A 24,269-nucleotide genomic window follows, 5' to 3' on the forward strand; every position below is an offset into this window, starting at 1 on the left:
CAATCTACCCTCGTTGCCTTGCGTCGAGCCCGGTGACGCTTGTGAGTGGCGGACACCGAAAAGCTCCAAAGAGCGTGCAGCATGCTCATTGGCTAAGCCGGCAGCCTGTCTAGTGGAAGGGGGAATAGCGTGAGTGTGGGTTGCGCGGTAGCGCTCTGCCGCTGTGTCTGTCGGTGTCTGGGGCCGACCCGGCGGGCGGTGTGGGGAATCGGGGAGGGGGGGGGAGGGCGCGCACGCGCGCGGGGGGGGAACCAGAAGGGGGCCCCCTTCGGTCCCGCGCGCTGCCTTGGCCAAGATGGCGGCGGGGACGGCATCGGCGGCCGTGGCCCGGTTAGAGGGCCGCGAGTTCGAATACCTCATGAAAAAGCGCTCAGTAACCATCGGCCGCAACTCCTCGCAGGGCTCGGTGGACGTAAGCATGGGCCACTCCAGTTTCATCTCCCGGCGGCACCTGGAGATTTTCACTGCCCCGCCCGCTCAGGCCCAGGTCCCTGCCAACAGCGGTGGCGGCCCCGCCTCGACCCTCACCGGCGACGGGACCGGGACTCAGTCGCCGCCTGTTGCCGCCAGTGCTTCGTCTGGCAGTGGTGATTTCTACCTGCGTTGCCTGGGCAAGAACGGCGTCTTCGTGGACGGAGTGTTCCAGCGCCGGGGGGCGCCACCGTTGCAGCTGCCCCGCGTGTGAGTGTGAGGCGGAGGGAGGGATTGCCGGCGAGTGAGGGTGGAGGGTGGATTGAGACACGCGTTCCGGCCAGGACCGTTCCCTTGGCCCGCCGGTCGCCGCTCCCGCCTTCCCGGCGTGTTCGTCGGGCGGGTGTGGGGGGCGTGAGAGGCGAGCCCAAGGCGTTTCAAGCCTCTCCGGCGGCTCCAAGGCCGAAAGACCCCGCTCGTGGAAGAGGAAGCCTCATTGTAGTGGCGGCAGCACCCACACAAGGAGGCTTGAAGGGTGTCCGCAGCAGCAGCAGCAGCAGCACATGAGCACCGCTTCTTCGCTCAAGCTGGCCTAGACATGGCGCTTAGTTGCTCTCTTTTTTTGTCCAGTTCTGGGAGCACAAGCGATTTATTGTGTGTGAAGCAACTCCTGTTGGGTTAAAAAAATCTTTTAAGTTTCCCGTCATGGGTGCAGTTATGGATAAATATTTCCCCCCACTCCCCATTACCAAGACTTGGGCTTCCAAGTTGTCTTCCAGACTGCACACAAGATGCACCCAGTCTGCTGTACTTTTCGAGAGTGGGGGTGGGGGAAGAGTATGAGAGGCCTGGTGTTTTCAAGAGAAAAATGCAGATGTACTTTCAGTATTCAAACAAGTATCTCCACACTGAGGGTTTATCTTGTGGCTAAAAAGATTGTGGGCTTTAATTTAAAAAAAGAAAATAAAAAAAGTGATTGAAGGGCTTAGAAAAGGGGCTCCTTTTGAAGATTTTCTGTTGGTGAGAAAATATTTGTAGATCGTTACTCTTAAAATAGAAAAGACATTTTGCAAATACAGTAAGGACAATAAGTACACCTTGCTTATTAAAAGTTGATTAGTGAAGTGTTTATTCATGGTGTCATATTACTAGTGTAGCTCAGTGTGTTAGGACTTCTGTAACTTTCCTTATGCAGGGGATGACATTTATTGGAAAAGCCAGATATTCTGTTTTGTTTTAATTTGGATTAAGTTAAAATAGATTAATAGGCGGAAATGTAGAGCCTCTCACTGTACTGCTTTGCATACTCTACAGTTGGAAAAAGAGCATATCTTACAGTATTGCAATAAGGGATAATGCTGTAATGTAAAAAAAATTACAAAGTCAGTCATTCAGTGACAAATGAGTGAAATCTCAATGTTGTAACTTTAAATGTGTTTTTACTACTGTTCAGATTTATCAGAGTTACTCTGACCAGATAGCTTTGAGAAAAAAATGCCCTTGTTGTTCTAGTGATTTTTGGACTCTCCTGTGTAACTGTTTTGAACAACTTCTCCATTAAACCTGTTGCCTTAAAGATAACAACTGTGCAAAAGTCTTTTATTAAGGCATAGTATGAAACAAACTATTATATGATTATCTTTGATGATTGTGTGTCCTATTGCACATAATATTTCACAGAATGATATATCTCTTAATAGTAGTTCATTTGTCTTTCCACCCATTCCAAATTTGAAAACTTTATACTTGCTTGCGAGAAAACCACCCCACAAAAGTATAAATATAAAATCTATTTACCTGCTGAATGTTGGAATATTGATAATATGTTCCTGCGCTGCAATTTTTTTAAAAAAGATGGTTTTGGATAATTTAACCACTGTTTTGTTAATATATATCTTCTTTAAATATTATTGTTAGCTAAAGACATAGTCGCTAATTTATGATATGCAATTCTATCATAGTAAAGCTGATGCTTACCCAAAAGAAATCCTTCTGGATTCATGACAGTTCTCCAAAGGAAAATTAAACAGAAAAATTTCATTTGTCTCTATCACTGTATTCTAGTGAACCCAAGACAATACTTCCATTTAAAGATGAATTATTTGGGAGAAAAAATTAATATACATATTAACATAGAATTTTTGTGGATTGACATTTTTCTAGTTTCTATTGTTGATGACTGTCAAATAACATAGTAGTATGATACCTTTCATAATAAAGAATCCTAATCATGTTTAATTTTACGTTACGTAATTTTGAGATGTTACTTACGGACTTGAAATTCCATTCACTTAACTTCTTTGCCAAGATTTTATCTCTCATGTTTATTTGCACTTTGAAAATGCCCTGTTTAAACATATTACATTCAGATTTAATAGGGTTTAATACCATTAATATTTTTATTTGGAAAATATGTAAAAAAAGCCATAGTGATTTTAATTTATTCTGAAAAATAGAATGCAGAAATAACATCAGGGAATATATCACATGTAAGAGCCAGTAAATGAAAATATATATGATTCAATTGAAAAGCTCTCTCTCTCCTTCTCTCCCTCTATGAGTTTGTGTGCATAGATATATACACACATACATGCCATTATCAAATGATTTCTAAACTTCTGTGTGATGGAAAGTAATGTCTTGAAATATAGAACTTGGAGTTAAACTTGTTCTATAGATAATAAAAGTTAAAATAATTATGTTAAACCTTATGCTACTTTTTAAAGGCGTATTTTCCACATGAAAAATCTTGTGAAATTGTGAACCAGAGTGGTGATTTGTATATGCCATTTATATTAATTATAAGAAATGTATACTAACTTACATAGTCAGTTGCTTTATCTTAAATAAGGTTTTTACTCCTTTTCACATAGTTTTTAAATTTTCTTATGTAACTATGAATTAAGAACTTTATGTTGGTATAGCAATTGGATTTTCAGTGATTAAAATAATAGCAGGATTTGTTTTGAAATAAAGGCTACTAAGTAGTGGTTAAAATGTTGAGCTTTGATCTGCCACAATTTTTGTAGAATTCTACAGCTGAAGTTATCAGTGGGGTATGAGAATAGTATGCAGTTTTTGTAAATTGAAAACTTTCAAATTGCAGCTGTTCAGCCTGTGATGTTTCATCTTGAGCAAACATTTGGCTTGTTAACAAATCCCTAATTAGCAAAGTAGGTTTAACTGGTACTCTTACTTAAAAAGATTGGGATTGGTAATTCTAGTTAGTATTTAACAATATTCAGATGAGGTCTCAAAATCCACAGATTTAAAAATATAAATATATTAAGCTGTTTCCCCCCATTTTCAGCTATGACATTGGTTTCTTTTCAGTTTACAGAGTTAAGGGCTTGTAATATCTAGCATTGCAAAAACTGAAAATAATTTTGAGTTGTCTTAAAAATAAGCACTGATTATCCAGTAATGTCTTACATAGATTTCTCTGCCCTTTTTTAAAAGAAAATATTTTTTGCTTGTCACAACTTAGAAATTAACAGGGACATCACAGCAAAGTATATACAAGACTCCTTAGCTACATTATTAACCTCAAAAAATTTGTATAGGTAGTCCTCAACTTGAAACTCACTTAGCGACCATTTAAGTTACGATGGACTCCCCCTGGGCTATTTAGGACTGCGAATCAAACTTATAATGGCCAGTGGCCACCCACATCACATGATCATATTTTGAATGCTTGGCAACTGGCACATATTTACAGCTGTGAATGACTGCTGCAAAAAGGGTCATAAAATCAGATGTGGTCGACCCTGCTTAATGATTAACATGACTTACAACTGTAATTCTATGCTCAATTATAGTAGTAAGTTAAGGACTCCTTGTACATACAGAGTTAGCTTTTAACCAAGTAAAAACGCCTGCTTTACTGACCACAATCAGACAAGTAAGTAATTGGTTGAAAATCCTGGACATTACTACTGTGCTTCATCTAAAATGAAACTATCCATATGCTGTATTTCAAGGAAATAGTTCTTGGTTGAAATATAAAGAATGTTTGGCTACAGGGTGCAATATGTTTATTAGGATCAAAAGTTCTTCGCTCCTGGCCAACTAAGGACCGCTTTCCGCCATTTTTTATTGTTGCAAGGAAAAATATGTTGATTAATAATGTAGTGCACTATTAGAAAACCTTAACTTTGGAATTTTGTACTCTTGATTTCAAGGAATGATTCCTTTCTTCCGCCTTCAGTTTCTTTTTTATCCAGCTTCTATCTTAAATAGAAGCTTGCCTGATATCAGCTTTGTGATCTTTTCAGTACAGATAATACTCGACTTACAGCCATTCATTTAGAACTGATTGAATTCATAACAGCATTGAAAAAAGTGATTTAAGACTGGTTTTCATACTTAAAACCATTTGCAGCATCCTTGTGGTCATGTGATCAAAATTTTGTAACTGATAAGACAGTTACCCTGTTCCTGGTCATGTGATTTTCATTTGTAACCTTCCCTGGCAGCTTTTGACAAGCAAAGTCAATGGGGGAATCCATATTTGCTTAATGACTATATGATTCACTTAACAATCTCAGAGGTTTGTTTAACAATGATGGCAGAAAAGTTGTAAAATGGGATAAAAATCAGTTAAAGAATTGCCTTTCTTAGCAACTAATTTTGGGCTCACTTGTAGTCATGTTAAGGACTACCTACACTAGTTTAAAAATATTTTTCAAACTATTAAAAAAAAGTTACTTTGTTTTTTTCTATTTTAAATTATTTTTTCTGTGCAGTCTCAGGGAATTTAAAATGAATGGTTGGTATAAATCAGGGGTGTCAAACTTGCGACGTCATGTTGCTGTCATATGACATATCTCAACTCTCCCCCCCTTTGCTATAATGGGGGTGGGGGTAGTCCCCAAACCCATTGGCAGACCTATCTTTTTAGGACCTTTGAGTGACAGAGTGGGGCCAATTCTATTTTTGCAGATTCTGATGTTCCACAGGGAAGGAGTACCATGGATAAGGCCCTTCTTCTGGTCCCACTAAGTTAGACCTCCTTAGGAAGTAGAACCCATAACATTCCCTACCTCTCCACTCTGGTGTGTTGGTTAGATATGACTGGAAAAAGATGGTTCTTCAAACAACCTGGTCCCAAGCCATGTAGGGCTTGGTGGTAACAACTAGCATCTTGAATTTGACCTGCAAGCAAATTGGCAGCCAATATTGCCCCCCTAGGAAAGATAACGTGAAAATCTAGGTTGCATAAAACCATGTGAGCTGCCACAGTTTGAACCTACTGAAGCTTTTGGAAACTTTTCAAGGGCAGTTCCATGTAGAGCACCTTGCAATAGTCAAGATGGGAGGTGACTAGCCTCTCATCTTGACTATTGTGATCAGGGATTGTTGGTCCAGGAAAGGGCTTAACTGACACACAACTTGCAGTTGTGCAGCGGCTCTCCTGGCCATAACAGCTGTCTGTTCTTCAGTTAGGAGAAACATCAGATCATGCACCAGTGCCACCCCATCCAAGGCCAGAAATGACAATTCTTCATAGACAAAAGAATCCCAAACCCAGGGTCAAATTACAGAATATATATAATTATAATGCATACAGTTTTATTTAACAGTATAACTTGGTTTGGTTTTTTACTTAATGCACATATTTCAATGTTCTTTTATCAGCATAAAAGTACATTAAAATATACATTACAGTTGGAAATATATATATATACAAATACTTATTTAGATATAAGTAAATTATATATGGCTATTAAATAGCATGATGAGATTAATTTTCAGTGTATGGTTAGATTGTGACTGTTTATTCTTTTTTCTGAGGGAAGGCAATCAATAGAGAGGATTCTATAACAGAAAATGCCCTTTTTTGACTGCTGCAAATAAAAATTAGTAAGATGCTCCTGAATATCCTCTGACGATCATAGCAGTATTTAGGTGTTAATACCAAAACTGATACTATGTGATCATTTTGCTATTGAATAATGCACTTGTTTCAATTTCAAGACCTCAGGTAAAAGTTGCTCTCAAGAGATGTATTATACAGATGTATTAATCAGAAGGTAAGATCATTACAGCTAGTTCTCACTTAACAACCACAGTTGGGTCCAAAAACACCATCACTAAGTAATGCTGTAGTTAAGCAAAACATCCCATGACTGTGACTTGCACTTTTGCTGTCAGCTTCTTCATTGATTCTGTTTTTCAAAAGCTGATTGTGAAGCTCTCGGGGATCATGTGACCATGGGATGCAAACACAGATATAAATGCCTGAAATTGCCTAAATGATAATTTAATCATGTGGCCGCAGGGTCATAAATTCATAAATAAATGTGATGGTCATAAATTCAAGGACTGATCATAAAGTAACTGTTCTTTTTTTGCACTGCTGTAACTTTGAACAATTGCTAAACAAGGCAGTTGTTAAGTGGGATCTACCTTTAATGCATTTGATTAAGCTGTGTCCCCTTTATCACTGTACCAATTTAGCCAACCAGTAATAGTGATGATTTACTGAATTCTCCCAAGCTGTATACCTGCTGCTTTTGAGGGAGTGTAGACTCCATCCAAATCAAAGGAATAAAGGTTTTTCTTTTTTTTAGGAATAGTAAGAGAAGATTATTGTCTTGCCAGGATTAAATCTAAGGTACTGGTTTTAAACAAGGCACTGAAATAACATTTATAAAGGCATTATAATTCAGTTTTCACAGATTAGTACAACTCTGTTCATTAGCATATTGATAACATCATGACCCTCATCTACAGCGTTTAATATCAAATATGTAAAACGGCACTGGGAACAAAATGGTATTTTGTGGTACCTCAAATGCTATCAACTCTGAGAAGCAGAGAAAGTATAAAATTGTACGTTAAGGTCAATAGCATCAAAGACCATTGCAAGATCAGGCAGAGATTGCAGTCCTTCTATTCTGGTAAGGATCATCCAGTCAAGCAACCAAGGTAATTTTCTTCCAAAACCACACACACCAAAGGGATACTTGAGAAAATATTTTTTGTTACATAATTTCTGGTACTGGACCATTATTACTCTAGTATTTGCAGTCTCCCAGAATGAAGGAACATTGCCTGAAGTGTGATGCTAGCCATTCATAAATAACTAGCCTGTGACTTTGCAGAAAGAAATCTGTCCTAACAACTTTTACTGGTACTCGTATTCCTTTTTAGAAGATCAACTGAGGCAGCATCTCATGCACATATGCTCTGACTCAATTGATTATGATCAGGTATGAAAGAAAAAAATTGACAATGCATATGGTTTAAGTCAAACTTCTTTCCTATGCTTTCAGAGTGCACCTGAAACATCTCTCAGAATTGGGATAGATTGTGTGTTAGATATTTTACTTTAGGTTTCCTGAAATAGAGCAGGACAATTTTATCTTCAGAAGACTTAGAAAATATGTCACAGACACAATAGGCATTATTATGTCAGATGTTAATTTCAACATTAAGCGGAAGAGTTTTACTGTGTAGTTACCTGAGGAAGTAGTGAAGGAAGCAGAATAAATGCTTTTATGTATGTTTTGATGAATTCCTGGCCATTTGCTGTTAATGTCATAAGCCACTTTTCATTTTGTGCAGTACCCCAGCATATAAGTAATTAGAGTATTCAGTAATTGTATTAAGGTCTCTGTCTCCTTACCATTCCAATGCTGAACAGATCATAATTTCTAAATATAGAAATGTCTTTCAGATCATTCTAGAATTTAGCTGATTCCATAAATTCCTGGAAGTAAATATGTCTGTCATAGTCCTGAAGAAAGAATGAATGCTGTAAACCCACAAAGTCCACCAAAGGATTATTTGAGATTAAGTTCTGTTACCTACATATCATCCATATCACATGTATGGGTAGATTATTTGCCTTGTCATTCATTTCAATAACACACTCTCTCTCTCTCTCTCTCTCTCTCTCTCTCTCTCTCTCTCTCTCTCCAACACACACACACACACACACACGAAATTATAAATTGGAATATGTCCATGGATGCTATGAAATCCCAAATACAATATTGATGTACCTTAGGACCACTCTCTTAATGTTCTGCAACACTGATATGCTTGACCAATGGTAATGCAATAGTTTCATCTATCTCTACAACCTATCACCAGATGTGGTCCCAAAAGACATAGAATTGTCTTTTGTTCTCACTGTAGCATAATAAAATCTGATTAATACCGTCTATAAGCTCATCTGTGTTGATGCTTATAAGCAAACTGGATTAAATTAAACCCATTTGATTTTGTCTCTTATTTATGGAAGCCAAGTCAGCTTCCTTATCTACAGTTAATTCATAAATGATAAATTCTTATGATCTGTCCTAGCTATAAATTAACAACCACATTTTTTTCCAGTTCCTTTTTTATTCAGGTTTTGTAAACTTTTAATGTTTTAGTTTTTAAATGGTTAATGTTTTAATTTTAAATGTCCAGTGTCAGTCTGGCAAAGGTGTGGTGGAGTCTGGCACAGAATTGTAAGAGGGAGGGCTCTTTCGCAAGAAACTAAGAGTTAAATCAGCCTTGAGTTCTTGGTATACAGAAAAAGACCCAGAAGGGATCATCTCTTAACCTTCACAAGGTTTATCTGATAGATGAGCATGCCTTAATCTGGCTAAATTCCTGCCTATGGGCGAACAGCAATAAAGAAACTACAGGTAGTCCTTGACTTACAACCGTTTCTTTAGTGACCATTCAAAGTTACAACGGCACTGAAAAAAGTGACTTATGACTCCTTTTCACACTTATGACCGTTGCAGCATCCCCTTGGTTGTGTGATCAAAATTTGGGTGCTTGACAACTGGCATGTATTTATGACAGTTGTGCTTTCCCCAGTCATGTGTTCACCATTTGCAACCTTTGCAGCTGACTTCTGACAAGAAAACTCCATATTCATTTGATGATTTCATGATTCACTTAACAGATGGCAAAAAGATCGTAAAGTGGGGCAAAACTCATTTAACTGTCTTGCTTAGCAATGGAAATATTGGGCTCAATTGTGGTTGTAAGTCTGGTTGCACCAGTTGTACCTCTGATCTGTCTGTCTGTTGACCTGTCGACCTGTCAACCTATCTATTGATCTATCGATCTGGTTGTTCTTGCTTCTTTGCATCCAACAAAAGGAACTTTTTGCAAAGGGGCTTTTTGGTGTGCTACACCTCTGGGCTGCTAGACACACCTTGACATCAGTGAGAGCAAGAAGACAATGGTGAGGAGGTGGAGTGCAGATGGCAGAAGATAGATGGGTGGAGGAAATTGAAATTCTAGGGTGGTTGTTAATACGGCCAAATGCTCATGATCACATAACCATGCAATGGTCTTAACTTGGGTGGTCATGGGTGGTTTCATCCTAACTTTGAATAGTTGTAAGTTCAAGGCTATCTGTAGTGATTTCTATACAGACTGTCCATTGAGATAAGCTTCCTCTTCAGTGTCATGAAGGAAATTGCCTTTGTTTTCTAAACTGTTAAGTTAGTTTGATTTTTCTAAATGTAGCCTGTATGGGTAGTTAAACTATTTTTACCTTCCTTAAAATAAGGTTATTACAGTAGTCCTCGATTTATAGCAGTTTATTTAGTGACCATTTAAAGTCACAACAGCACTGAAAAAAGTGACATGATTGTTTTTCACACTGCAACTCCATGGTCACGAGATCAAAATTCAAATACTTGGTCACTAACTCATCTTTATGACAGTTGCAGTACAGTGTCGTGTGATCCCATTTTATGACCTTTCTACCAAGCAAAGTCAATGGGGAAGCCAGACTCGCATAACAACTGTGTTGCTAACTTAACAATTGCAGTGATTGGGCAAGAAAGGTTGTAAAATGGGGCAAAACTCATTTAACACATCTCACTTAGCAATGGAAATGTTGTGCTCAAGTGTGTTCATAAGTCGAAGACTACCTGTATTTGACTGAAAGAAAGTTCAGAGAAAAATCTCAATTGTCAGAAATGTTTAACCAACCTAGATCTGACTTCATGTATAGTCAGTAATACTGTATGGATTTTTATATTTATTTACTTATTTACTTAGTATTTTAATACTAGATAATTGCTTTCCCAAATTATATATCAATACGGATATATATATCCTTTAAAAGTTTTCAAAAGTAAGTGAGAGGAGAGAGATCAGTTTCTGAAGACCTGAGAAAAGCGATGAGTATAGTATGTTGGCATTTACATGCTGGCATTCAGATCAGGCTGGCCTGATGTTTCTTGCTGGAACACTTGCTTGAATAGTAATTTGTAGCTCTTGTTTCTTTAGCTGTTGGATGGGGCAGAATTGCTGGAGGGAACAAATGGAGCCAAGGTATGCTGCTCTTCACTTTTCAAGTTGGTAGGAACTGAATGTTCTATCTGGCAGGGAAACTTTTAAGTAGCTGCTCCTCTAGTTGGTTATATTCACATGACACTCTTGACTGAGTTATCTTCCCCTAGTAGTTAATTGATTCTTACCATGTGCCAATGTTATACTAGTATAGGTTAATTGATTAGTTATCATAGCTTTCAGTCTTTTTAGCTGATATGAAACATATTTCTGACTTTTAAAATTTGTACCCTTCCAGAGTGGACTTCTGTGTTTTTTTAAAAATTGAGAATGACATGATCACTGGAGATGAATCAGATGATGGTAACGTGTCCTTTTCCCTTCCATCCATTCCTGCTTTATTTTATTGTCCTTTATGACCAGCGGTCACTAACCGGTGGTCCACGGACCACTGGTAGTCCGCGAGAAAATGGTGGTCCATGGTGCACCCGGGTGGAGGAACTGCTCCCGGATAAGCAATGGCCAGTCCTGTGACTAGAGCTCTGGAAGATGGGACTGGCCAGGCAGTTCATGGTGGGGCTGTAAATCTCCACTGTTGAGGAAGGTTCGGGCAATTTGTAAGTTTGCAGCAGAGTGCTCACCGGCTGGAATGAGGTAATGGTGCAAGGTGGGGAATGGCGGTGCAGGTGGGCCAAAGCAACGGATGGCGGGAACCCCGGGCTGTTTCTTCCCCCGCTTTAGTTTCCTGTCGGCTGAACCCATCAGTGGTTGTCCCCGCCCCTCGTCCTCCCTTCCCAGTCACTCCTCGCCTAGCAAGGGAAAGGGAGGAGGGAATGGAAATTTGCTCCACATTCTAGAGCGGGAGCTGGATCTTGCGGCTGTTTCTTCCGGCCCTTGTTGGTGCTCCAGCACCTCGGTCTCTCGGGGAGACGCTTGACTTCCTCTCAGTCCCAAGACACTGGCTGGCCCATGAGAAAGAGGGAAAGAGAGAGAAAGATCCAGTAAGAGACGAAGCTTCATTCCCATTCCGGAATATAGAGCGAATCTGCATTCCCCCCTCCCCTTCCCTTGCCAGGCGAGGAGTGACTGGGAAGGGAGGGCAAGGGGCGGGGACAGCCACTGGTTGATTCAGCCGATAGGAAGCTAAAGCAGGGAGAAGAAACACCCCAAGATTCCCGCCAGCCATTGCTTCCGCTCACCTGGACATCCATTCCCCCCTACTTGCACCATTACCTCATTGCAGCCGACGAGGGCTGTGCTCCAGAACTGCAAGTTTCTTCCATCCCTTGTTGGTGCTCCTGTACCTCAGTCTTTCGGGGGGACGTTTGACTTCCTCTCAGCCCCAAGACACTGGCTGGCCCATGAGAAAGAGTGGGAGAGAGAGAGAGAGAGAAAGAAAGAGAGAAAGAGGGGGAGAGAGAAAGAGAGATGACAGAATGAGTGGGAGAGAGTGAAAGGGGGGAGAGAGAGAGAAAGAGGGGGAGAGAGAGAAAGGGGGGGAGAGAGAAAGAGATGACGGAATGAGTAGGAGAGAGAGAAAGTGGGGGGGACAATGAGAGAATGAGTGGGAGAGAGAGGGGGTGGGAGAAAGAGGAGGGACAGTGCCTGAAGGACCCCATCCCATCACTGGGAGTCCAGGCGCTCAGCAAGCGACGCACTGGATTTGTATTAGTGGTCCCTGGGATTTAAAATTATGGACTTGGTGGTCCCTGAGGTCCAAAAGGTTGGGAATCCCTGCTTTATGACCGTGTGTGTGATGACAGATGAATTTTTGTGATTCCCTCTTAGGTCTTTGTGTCATAAATGTCTGAAGATTCCTTTAACTGCATAGTCAAGTAACCCTATCTAGGGCATGAGGTCCTTGCTATTCATGCGTTTATAACAAGTTTCATGAGACTACTGCCACATGTTATAAATGGAGCTTTTTTAAAAGACTATCTCGAGATTTTTATTTGGCCCAAAATGCAGCAGAATTCATCAATCAGAGCTCATTAACTTTCTAATGAGCCCTACATTAGGTTCTAGGTGTAATTTAAAGTGCAAATATTAACCTATACAATCTTTGCGGCTTGATATCTTGCTACCTTCAGAATCACTATCACTGAATTGACCTAATTTATTTGATCTTGTGAGGAAAAGCAATTAGTGGTTAGTGGAGAGATGTGGGGGCACAGCCCAAAGTCACTGTTTTTATGTAGCAGCTCTGGCATTCTGGAATGGCCTCCTATTGGAAGTAGACTAGCCTCAGCTTTATTTGCCTAGTGGAAACAGCTGAAGGCAGAACTCTTCTGGAGGTGTTTGAGACTTAATGCTTGTCTTTTGGGAGGGTTGCATGTTTGGATTTTGAGGCAGAGTTGTGTGCTTTATGCTTTTGAATGAAACTATTTAGAGAGCATAGTGAGATGATGCTCAGTGGGAAATACGATGGTATCAAGATTTAGACTACAATCACAATTTATATCTGTTTCTTGCATCTCTAAGAAGAAATTATGTTGCCTAAATAGTGTTGTGTTTCCTAATAAATAGGCCTCCAGGGCCCTCCAGAATTGAACTTCCAGAAGTAGAGCAATTCCCAGAAGTTGGTCTTGGTGGTTCAACAATGAGCCCATCTAGCTTGGTTCCTATTCATCACCAGTCTGTTTTCTGGTCTGGCAGAGTTTTTTTTTCCTTGTGTGAAGGCATACTGTATCATTGGGACATGTGTGTCATTAGTACAGAATTCATAGTCAACCAGTATTTCTTCATTCTGGTGACTTGCATCCTATATGCAGACTGAAGGCAAATTGTCAACTGCCATATGAAGTCTAGTTTATTAGTCCAATAGTTGTTACATTGAAAACTTTTTGTACATTGATACAAAGGTCTTTAGGGAATCCAGCATATAAAGACAATAAAGAGTATCACATTATGTTACTGAACATAAAAATGCTTCATAAAAACAATTATGTGGCTTGCTTAGGCCGTGGTAATAGTTGCACAATGATGAGTTGCTTGTTGTTGACATAGGAGCTAAGCATATGGTCGATGGCTATGTGGAGGGTGTCCAGGAGCAAAGCTTTTGGCTCCTTGGAAGAGACCCTATTGTAATGCAGAAACACTGAATCTCCTAGTGAAGCTTTGTTCGCTTACTCATATCATAGCCAGACCTGTGTTACTGCCCTGCAGTGGCATCAGAGATCAGTTACTATTCCCTATGCTGGGACTCACCTCTACCTAAGGTGAGTAGGTTGGGGCAGTAAGGTCCTTCCTTTTGGCAATGACCACTGATAGTAAGAAAAAGCAGGGCGAGGTGGAAAAGAACAGATCCTGACTTAGCTATGATAGCACCTTAGTACAGGTAGATTGTAGCTGTCTCTCAGGCTCTTGTACCTGAGTGTGGAACTGCCCTTTCTTATCACCCCAAGAACATTGGCCTCTGTGTCAAAGATGTATCTAATGACCATTTCCATTTTTTTACATTCATCTATGATTCCTGGAAAAGATCACAAATGTGCTGTCTCACTTCTGGGAATTGCTCTTTTCTTGTTTGTGCAGTATTTTGCCTTTTATTCTTCTGGACCACAGGGTAGCTGGTATTTCTTTTTGCTCCCTTCTTTGTGTCCCTGTTAATCTGTCCCTCTTGCTTGCTTTTACCTTGAGTGCTATCTGACCTGTTATCTGTCTCTGGGTGTTGTAGTTTATTAATCATAGAAACCATGAGGAATTAGTTACTTGTAAGTTAGCTTTTCTAGTAATCATCTGTGAATTCACATATATAAGTTCTGGATCTGTACAAAAGCCTATTTGGAATGTTACATTGCCTAGGATTTTTTGCAGAATCCCCACAGAGCAAATTAGTGTTTCCTTTTGTTCTTCTCAGTTCCAGAGACTACCGGATCAAAAGAAAACTGAACAATCTTGAAACTGAATGGGAAGTACAGAAGGTTATATGAATTAATACTGTATACTATGTTAACCAAGTAGGTAAAATAGGTTTTTAAAGGTTTTTAAAACTAGTGATGATCTGCTGTGCTTGTTGAACATTAACCAGGGGCAGAAGAAGCAAATTGTATGTCAAAAAAAAGTTAGCATAGCATAAGCATAAGCATAAGCATAGCATGTTTGAAAAGGTATGATTCCACATTGATTGTAGGAAATATACTGAAATGATATACTGTACAGATCAAAAAACAGATGCCCTGAAACAGTGCTTCCCATTCCTGGGTAAATTATCCAAAATTAGATAAAGGTGGTTTTTCTTTGGGTAATGACATGCAAACCCATTACCAAATCACAACAGGGACATTTAAATTACTTGAAGTGTTTAATTACATTGGGCAAAATGATTTTCTGATAAAAAATTTTGGATAACAAAGAAAAAGGTTTGGGAAGATTAACTACTGCTAAATAGTTAACCAAACTCTTCATGGTTATATGAGGAGTGATTCACATACTGAGTGCTTTACTGTGGCTGCAGCCTGTTGGGAACTGGGCTGCACAAGCAGTCGGCAGGCAAGCATGCGAAACTGCATTTGTGCAAGCGGGACGCATGTATGTGTAAGAAACCAAACCCCCCCCTTCATGTTGCTGCCAGTCTGCAGAGCCAGAAAGGTTGGGGATTGCTGCTTTACAGCACATTCTGGGCAGTTTGCCACATCAGCATATTGGTCCCAACAATCTGGATCCTCATTTTATTGAGCTCAAAGGATGGAAGATTGAACTCCTGGCAATGGGCAGAGTCAGTCTGCAATACTGCATTGCATTCACTGCCACCAGGGCTCAAAATCAATCAATCAAAATCAATATATTGGGAATTTAAAAATAATTTACAGTAAATATTCTTTTCTAAATCAGGGGTCCCCAACCTTTTGGACCTCAGGAACCACCAAGTCCATAATTTTAAATCCCGGGGACCACTAATATGAATCCAGCATGCCACTTGCTGAAGCGCCTGGACGCTCAGTGATGGGATGGGGTCCTTCAGGCACTGTCCCTCCTCTCTCTTTCTTCTCTCCCACTCTTTCTCTCTCATTCTGTCTCCCCCCTCCTCACTCATTCTGTCATCTCTCTTTCTCTCCCCCCTTCTCTCTCTCTTTTTCTCCCCCTCTCTTTCTCTCTCTTTCCCCCTCTCTTTCTCTCTCTCCCACTCAGTCATCTCTTTCTCTCTCTCCTCCTCTCTCTTTCTCTCTCTCTCTTTCTCTCCCTCTTTCTCTCTCTCTACCCCACTCTTTCTCTTTCTCTCTCTCTCTCTCCCTGTCTCTTTCTCCCCCTCTCTCCCCCTCTTTCTCTCTCTCCCATTTATTCTGTCATCTCTTTCTCTCCCCTCCACTCTCTCTCTCATTCTGATTCTCTCTCTCACTGATTCTATTTCATTCTCTCTCTCTCTCTCTCTCTCTCTCTCTCATTCCGATTCGCTGTGTGTCCCTTTCAGAGCCAGGCGGCTTCAAGCAAGAGCTGCAAAGAGAGTGCCCCAGGGATGTCGCCCAGGGAGGCGGGCAAGCCGGGTGGCAGAGTTTTCCCTCCGGCTGAGTAAGCAGCCCAGAGACTCCCGGAGGAGGAGGTGGGCAGAAGCGGGAGAGGGGGCGGAGTGCTCCGGAGAAACGGCACGCTAGGAAGGAACGCTGCGTGCTGCTCCAACATTGCAAAATTCAGGTGGGGGGGGTCAATACTTAATGCAAGACATCCCCCTTCGGCCCCACCCCCGCATTTTTTCCAAGAAGTGGTGTTCTCTCTCTCACATTCTCTCTCATTCTCTTTCTCTGTCTCTCATTCTCTCATTCTCTTTTTCATTCTCCCTCTTTCATTCTGTCTCTTTTCTCCCTCCCTCTCTTTCTCTCTCTCCCATTTATTCTGTCATCTCTTTCTCCTCCCCACTCACTCTCTCATTCTGATTCTTTCTCAGACTGATTCTATTTCATTCTGTCTCTCATTCTCTCTCTCTCTCCCTGATTCTGATTCTTTGTGCGTCCCTTTCAGAGCCAGGCGGCTTCAAGCAAGAGCTGCAAAGAGAGTGCCCCGGGGATGTCGCCCAGGGAGGCGGGCAAGCCGGGTGGCAGAGTTTTCCCTCCGGCTGAGTAAGTAGCCCAGAGACTCCGGGAGGAGGAGGTGGGCAGAAGCGGGAGAGGGGGCGGAGTGCTCCGGAGAAACGGCACGCCAGGAAGGAACGCTGCGTGCTGCTCCAACATTGCAAAATTCAGGTGGGGGGGGGTCAATACTTAATGCAAGACATCCCCCTTCGGCCCCACCCCCGCACTTTTTCCAAGAAGTGGTGTTCTCTCTCTCACATTCTCTCTCATTCTCTTTCTCTGTCTCTCTCTCTCTCTCATTCTCTTTTTCATTCTCCCTCTTTCATTCTGTCTCTTTTTCTCTTATTTCATTTTGTGCAGCATCAACATTCCGCCTCGGTATATTTGCCCAGCCGATGGAGCAAAGCAGCCCTCGTCTCCTGCCGCTTGGGACTCGGAGCTATAAACAGCATCTGATCAGGGGAGTAGCCGGATTTTGCTCTCCATTGCAGACGCCAGATCAGCCCCGTGCAAGCTCTTGTCTCTTGAGGAGCCTGGCTGAAGTTTCCCACGCCGTTTCAGTGAGCGCTCCTCGTGAGATGAGAGCTTGCAGGGAGCCGATTTGGCATCCGCAATAGAGAGCAAAATCCGGCTGTTCCCCGGACCAGTCGCCATTTACCGCTCCGAGTCCCAAGCGGCAGGAGACGCTATCGGCTGGGCAAATATACCGAGGCGGAATGCTGATACTGCGCAAGTGCAAATAGTGCTTCCCTCCCACAGCTTCCAGCCATCGCAGTCACTGCTTTGGCCTGCTTGCGCCATAGCTCCTCCACCAGGCTGGACTGGCAAAAATATGAAGATTTCTTCATGGACCACCCAAATTTTCTCGAGGACCACCGGTTGGTGACCGCTGATCTAAATGATAACAGGCAACATAGAAGTTCCAATCAATGAAAAAAATAGGAAAAGATGGTGATGCTAATTTCACTAGAGCTATGTGTAGGTAAAAGTATTCTCTCTCCAATTTTTTTATTTATTTGCATTTATATCCCGCCCTTTTCCAAAGACTCAGGGCGGCTTACACTATGTAAGCAATAGTCTTCATCCTATTTGTATATTTATATACAAAGTCAACTTATTGCCCCCAACAATCTGGGTCCTCATTTTACCTACCTTATAAAGGATGGAAGGCTGAGTCAACCTTGGGCCTGGTGGGACTTGAACCTGCAGTAATTGCAAGCAGCTGTGTTAATAACAGACTGTCTTAACAGTCTGAGCCACTAGAGGCCCTGACAATGAAAAATGTTTATATACCTGTGTGAGAGAATGGGTACAATACAATTAGTATATAGTGTATTCAGACCCCTTCACTTTTGTCAATTTTATTATGCTGCAGCCTGATTCTACAGTAGTTGAAATTCATTTTTTTCTCATTAATCTACACTCAGTTCCCCATAATGACAAAGTGAAAACAGAATTTTAGAAATGTCTGTAAATTTATTAAAAAGAAAAAAAACCCTGAAATATTACGTTGGCATAAGTATTCATACCCTTCACTCAATATTCTGTTGAAGCACCATTGGCAGCAATTACAGCCTCAGGTCTTTTTGGGTATGACGTGACAAACTTTGCACACCTGGACTGGGGGATTTTCAATTGGTTTTTTTAAAGTGGGCAAGGCTAAGTTAGTAGGAGGCATCTTTTTTAAATTGGGAATTTGGTAAAGAACAGGAACATGTATCTGTGAGAGTGAGACTGAGACTTGTTAATATGTGAAAGAGCTTCAGGACAGAGACGAGAATTTAGTGGAGTAGCAGCAGTGGGGAAAATAAGGCATCAAAGCAGCAGCACCAGCACATTTCCTCTAAAGCACAAAAGCAGCCCAGCAAGAACTGAGGACCCCTCCCCACCCCACACACTCCCCAGCCAAAATTGCTGAAGGAGTGAGGAAAGGTGATGACTGTAGAGGACATGGGCCACAAGAGTTGTAAAGGAGCACCTGAGTAAATGGCTTCCTCAGACAACAGCAATAGGGTGAGGAAGAGCAAGCCTGGAAGTGATGATGGAGAATTATGTGTGCATGGATATAATAGGAACCATGGAACGGAAGGAAGCAAGATGGCAAAATTCAGTACAGAAAATCTCAGAAAATGTAAATTGGGGAAGAAGAAAATGGCATTTACAGCAGTCATTTACCAGAAAGCACAGATGAGATTACTTTCTACATAATTGTCTTGTCCTTTTGGATGCTTCATGCACTTGCCTTTTTTCCCCTGGATTTATCAGCAAACTTCCAAATAAACTGCAGGCTTATACCTTTACTTTGTAATAATACATGTGGAGCATATACAAAATCTAGAGGAATTCTTGTAAAGAAATACACTTCTCACAGCAGGCATCTAGTTTTGTGGTATGCCAGTTTCCTGACGATTATTACCTGACATGAAATGTGAATGTGAACCAGGTTGCCCTCTTTTCATCTCAGTGTAGCTTTCTGTTTCTTTACTTTTTTCCACCCTATAATGCCAGTTTTGTTTGGAAGTCCTACAGATTCTGTAAATAGAAAAAAAAACCACGTATCAGTTTTGTTGTATTGAAATAGTAAAAATGATAAAATAAAAAGAAAGTTGGGTTAGGGCTTATGAGAAATGACTTGAGTAACTTGTATAACTTGTTGAAAGAAGCTTTTTGAAATCTGCAACAAGTATAGACATGCTGTCTTCTTCCTATTAAGTTATATTTTTGCTCATGATCTTAGGTTGAAGATAAAATTTAACCACCACACAACAAGCTTGTATTTAGTCTTGGTCTTTAGAATCACCAAATACTGTAGTGTTACCATAGGCAGTGTTTCTTTTGTATTTGTACAGAGGAGCCTCAAATTCCAGAAGCATTACATGGTAAGTTTAGTGAATTAATGTCTGATTTCCCTGCAGCTGATGCAACAAGGAATTTTATAAGCTACTTCCCATTGATTCCTCCTTTCCAACTCTTTTGTGTCTTCAGTTTGGAGAAAATGATGAAGAGCTTGGTTTCTACAGTAACTAAAGCCTGCAGGAATTTTTTTAAAAAATGTTCTTTTAGATGCAGTGTATTTCAATTTCTTTAGAAACTTTTTTTCTATTAGTCTGGTGCTTTAAATTTTTCATGGTTTAAAGCTGTAAAGGATGGTGAAATTTATACATGTGAGCAAAGAGCTTTTAATCCAGATAGTAGCTTTTTAAAAAAAAGATGTTTAATGGTAATAGCAAAAGAAAAAAACAACGCAAAGAAAATTATAATGCAAATACATACATTCTCAAAGATATAATAAAGGACTTCAAAAATGAAAAAAAAAACAAGAAAAGGGAATGAAGTTAAAATATATAGTTATAGCAGTTAACAGTAAAGAATGTTATATATACCTGTGTAATGTAAATTATTCAAGTGTATACAGGTAGTCCTTAACATACGACAATTCATTTAGTGACTGTCCAAAAGTACAATAGCACTGAAAAAAATGACTTATAACCAGTTTTCACACTTATGACTGTTGTAGCATCGCCACGATCATGTGATCAAAATTCAAACATTTGGCAATTGAGTCATATTTATGAGGGTTGCAGTGTCCTGGGATCACGTGGTCCTCTTTTGTGACCTTCTGACAAACAAAGTCAATGGGGATGCCAGATTCACTTAACAACAGTTTGACTAATTTAACAACTACAGTGATTCATTTAACAACTGTGGCAAGAAAGGTGGTAAAATGGGGCAAACTAACTTAACAAATGTTTCATTTAGCAGCAGAAAGTTTGGGCTCAATTGTGGTTGAAGTCGAGGACTACCTGTATATATTGCATTAGCATCTCGGGAATCAGTCAACTAAAGTGGATGGGAATGGGCGAATTTAATTCAGATAACCTTTATAACTACTACTGTGGGCAAGAATTCCTTAGAAGAATAGTCAATTAAAAAAAGTGAGAAAAGCAGTACTGGAGACAATCTTAAAAAAAACAATAGAATGATCTCCACTCAAATCCAAGACAAACCTTTCAATGTTACAGTAATCCAGGTCTGTGCCCCAACCACTGATGCAGAAGAGGCTGCAGTTGACTGGTTCTATGGACTTACAACACTTTCTAGAATTAATACCAAAAGAAGATATGCTTTTCATTGTAGGGGATTGGAATGCTAAAATGGAAAGTCAAAGAGTAACTGGAATAACAGGCAAATTTGGCCTTGGAATACAGACTGAAGCAGGGCAAAGACTAATGGAGTTTGCCAAGAAAACATGTTGTTCATAGCAAACACTTTTATCCAACAACTCAAGAGAAGACTCTGTACATGGATTTCACCAGATGGTTAATACTGAAATCAGATTGATTATATACTTTGCAGCCAAAAATGGAGAAGCTTAGTCAGTAAAAACAGGACCCGGAACTGACTGGCTCAAATCAAGAGTTGCTTATTGCAAAATTCAGGCTTAAATTGAAGAAAATAGGGAAAAAATAGATATGACGTAAGTCACATCCTTGAATATACAGTGGAGGTGATGAATAGATTTATGGGACAAGGTCTGGTAGGCAGAGTTCATGAAGAACTATGCATGGAGGTTTGTAACATTGCACAGGAAGCAGCAATTAAAATCACCCCAACAAGCAAAGTCAATGGGGAAGTCAGATTCACTTAACAGCCGTGTTAATAATGTAACAAGTATTCACTTAACAACTGTGGAAAGAAAAGTCATAATTGGGGCAAAATTCACTTAACAAATGTCTCAATTAACAACATACATTTTGGGCTCAATTATCCTAAGTCGAGGACTACCTGTACTAAAAAGCAGAGATATTGCCAACAAAAGATGAATATAGTCAAAACTTTGGTTCTCCAGCATGCTGCTTGGAGAATTTAAGCGTGGGTTATTTCTCATCTATTTGCCAAAGACTGAGTGTAGATTTTTTAAAAACTTCCTTGACCATGCCTCCTCTGCTCAGCTGAGCCTCAGTTTGTTGACTCAGTCTAGCTAAAGAGACGTGTGTAACATTGCTCTGGCACTTAGACAGAATACCTTACCAGCTTGGATTTTCCAACAGGAGCTGAAGAGTTGATTTCTCTGAGGAATTTTTTTGCTGGTGGACAGTTTAAGCGGGTAAATTTCTCCTCTGCTGCCGGTGGTGTGTTAGTCGTCCCTGGGGCTCCAGGCCGATTACCACTGCCCTTAGGGACCATTGGGCAGCACCCGGAGTTTTGTTCCTTCGGGACATCTCTGGACTGTGGGCTTTGGTTTCCTGCCCGTTCTGCTGCCGGTGTGTGTGCTGGTTTCCCCGGTCCACCGGCACCACTTTAACTGCCACCACTTTATCGCTCCTAATCTACAGGGCAGCTCCGGAGTCATTGCCCAGTCCGCTGCGGCAAACTCCGATGGAACTGTGATGCTTCACGGTGTGGAGAGAGCGTTTGGCTCTCGTGCCTAATTAATTGACTTCCAAGCCCACGGAGGAACTTTTGAGAGTTGATTTACAATCTTGCACCAGTTTTTTTCATCCAGCTTCAGCTATGGGGGTGTTCAGAGAGTTTTTACACTCGTGCCTTTAACTCTTACTGAGCAGCCGAGGAAGTGACATCAGGATGATTTTTGTGCCTGTCTCGCTTGACTTGGATTGCATTCTGCAGCAAAGCGACGCTGAAGGTGTCAGGGCTCTGCTCCCAGGCCTCTAGTCATAATAATTTGAATCCAGGTAGCCGTTAAATCTGTGCTTTGGCGGCAACCGCTAACGGAAACCAGGGAGACGCTGAAGGCCGATTTCCGTTTGCGCATCATTTTCAAAGTTGCAAGCAGGTGACTCTCCAGGCAGCAGCGGTGGGAGCTGGCATAGTTCTCGTGCGGTTACATTTGCTCGGAGTGCCTGGCCAACCTAAGGGAGCAGTGTTTAAGCTTCTTGAGTCCACAAGTGTATCCTTGGTCCGCCTTGGTATCCATTCCTTGTTGACTATCTTTGTTCAGAAGACGCCTGCCTGGTCTGTAAAGCGGCGGTGGGGTCAAAATGGCAGATTCGGATTTATCATCTGACATTGAGTAGGTCGTCGACAACTCCCCCAGAGCTAGCAGGCCATAAACCACTGAGCTTAAGAGCTCTAAGGTCACTACTAGGAGCACTGTAGGCAACAACAGGCCTTCTACTCCTTTGCCTTGGAAAAGAGCCTTTGTCTGGGACAAGGACGGAAAAAGGCTCCATAAGGCCTTAGAGAAAGCATTTCATAAGGCTCAACAAAAAGCCCAGAATAAGGAGCTCCAACTTGCTTCTATCACCGAATCAGTTTTTTCTGGCTCTGAGAAATCTGCCTTTCTACCTCCAATGATGGAGGAGGAGATGGAAACTTATTCAGCAGAGGACTGTGGGGAACAATCATTCCTCCCTGTGGGTTGTCCCTAGGATCAGCCTTTTCCTCTACCTGGAACTATAACTTCTGGGTTGCAACCCGCCATACTTATCAGATGGTCGGCTCTGGAAGCGACCTTTACCCCGATAGCGGGGCTCTGCCTAGCGGGGGGGAGGGGGGGCGCAAGTTCTGGCATCTCCTTCAAGAAAGTGCGATTGCTGAGGCGATTTCCAAATGTTTTGCAGCAGGCCTTCATCAAAGGAGTCAGATTCCATCCATGTCATCCAATTGGCAGGCCCTGATTCTGGCACAGATGACAATTGCCAGGATCACCGTCTCATCACGATTCCATTCAAAGTACAGACTCTCTGATAGGTGATCAGGGACCACAAGACCCAGAGTTCTCCGATGACGAAGTGATGATGCCTGATAGACTGGCCTTTACAGGTCTTTTCCACCCTTCTATCTTCAAGTGGTTGCTTCATAAAGTCATAGTGACAACTAACATGAGGTTAGCCGGTCCATCTTTGGACTAACTCTTTGGACTTTGGACTAACTCTGGGGACTTCAAATCCACACGACGATGCCTACACTATACCTACAACAGGAGATTATACTTTGCCCCAAGCTCTTCACTGATGTGATCCAACGACAGTGGAACCAGCCGGGCACTCTGGTTGCTCCAGCAGTCACGACAGAAAAATCTACTGTACAGCACAAGATTTGGAGGAGTTGATTCAGATTCCTTCAATAGACATCCACTAGCGAACTTAACGTCTTCCTCCTTCCTTCCCAATGATTTTGTGGAAGGATTGAAGACTGAGGATAGAAAAGCTGAGGTTTCCTTCAGAAAGACCACCAGGTGGTCGCCTGGTCCGTTAGAGCCGCTACATCAGATTCATTTTTCAACCGCGCCTCCCTCATATGGCTTTGCCAACTGCAGGAGAGGTTACCACCAGACGACACAAGGCTGCACCAAAACATTAATAAATTAGTCGCAGCCACCGAATATTTGGCTGATGCATCTCTTGATGCTGTAAAATTTACTACTCGAGCCTTGGCCTCTGCAGTTACTTCCCACCACCTTCTTTGGCTACGCCATTGGGGAGCGGATATGAAATTGAAATAGAGACTTGCCTCAGCTCTGTATAAGAGGTCACGTCTTTTTGGAGAAACGTTAGACCAAATATTAGTGGAAAATAAAGAGAACCTCTTATAGGAGGGCAGATCGTAGGTATTCTCCCTACTCTCAGAGACAGC

At 41.4% G+C, this 24,269-nt stretch overlaps 1 protein-coding gene across 2 annotated transcripts in view; it reads left to right on the top strand.

Moving 5' to 3' along the window:
- The first annotated feature begins 218 nt into the window (after positions 1-218).
- The window catches only part of FOXK2 (forkhead box K2), a 51,335-nt gene continuing 27,284 nt past the window's right edge, over positions 219-24,269 (top strand). The window contains exons 1-2 of one of the 2 annotated variants that reach the window (XM_058165887.1): positions 542-681; positions 14,525-14,624. In XM_058165887.1, the coding sequence (XP_058021870.1) occupies positions 14,614-14,624 (11 nt within the window). In that variant the 5' untranslated portion in view covers positions 542-681; positions 14,525-14,613. Of the gene's footprint in view, positions 682-14,524; positions 14,625-24,269 lie in introns of both variants that reach the window. The other variant, XM_058165886.1, reaches the window with a different exon arrangement.

This window comes from Ahaetulla prasina, chromosome 2, assembly GCF_028640845.1.
Source record: "Ahaetulla prasina isolate Xishuangbanna chromosome 2, ASM2864084v1, whole genome shotgun sequence".
NCBI classification, from domain to species: domain Eukaryota; kingdom Metazoa; phylum Chordata; class Lepidosauria; order Squamata; family Colubridae; genus Ahaetulla; species Ahaetulla prasina.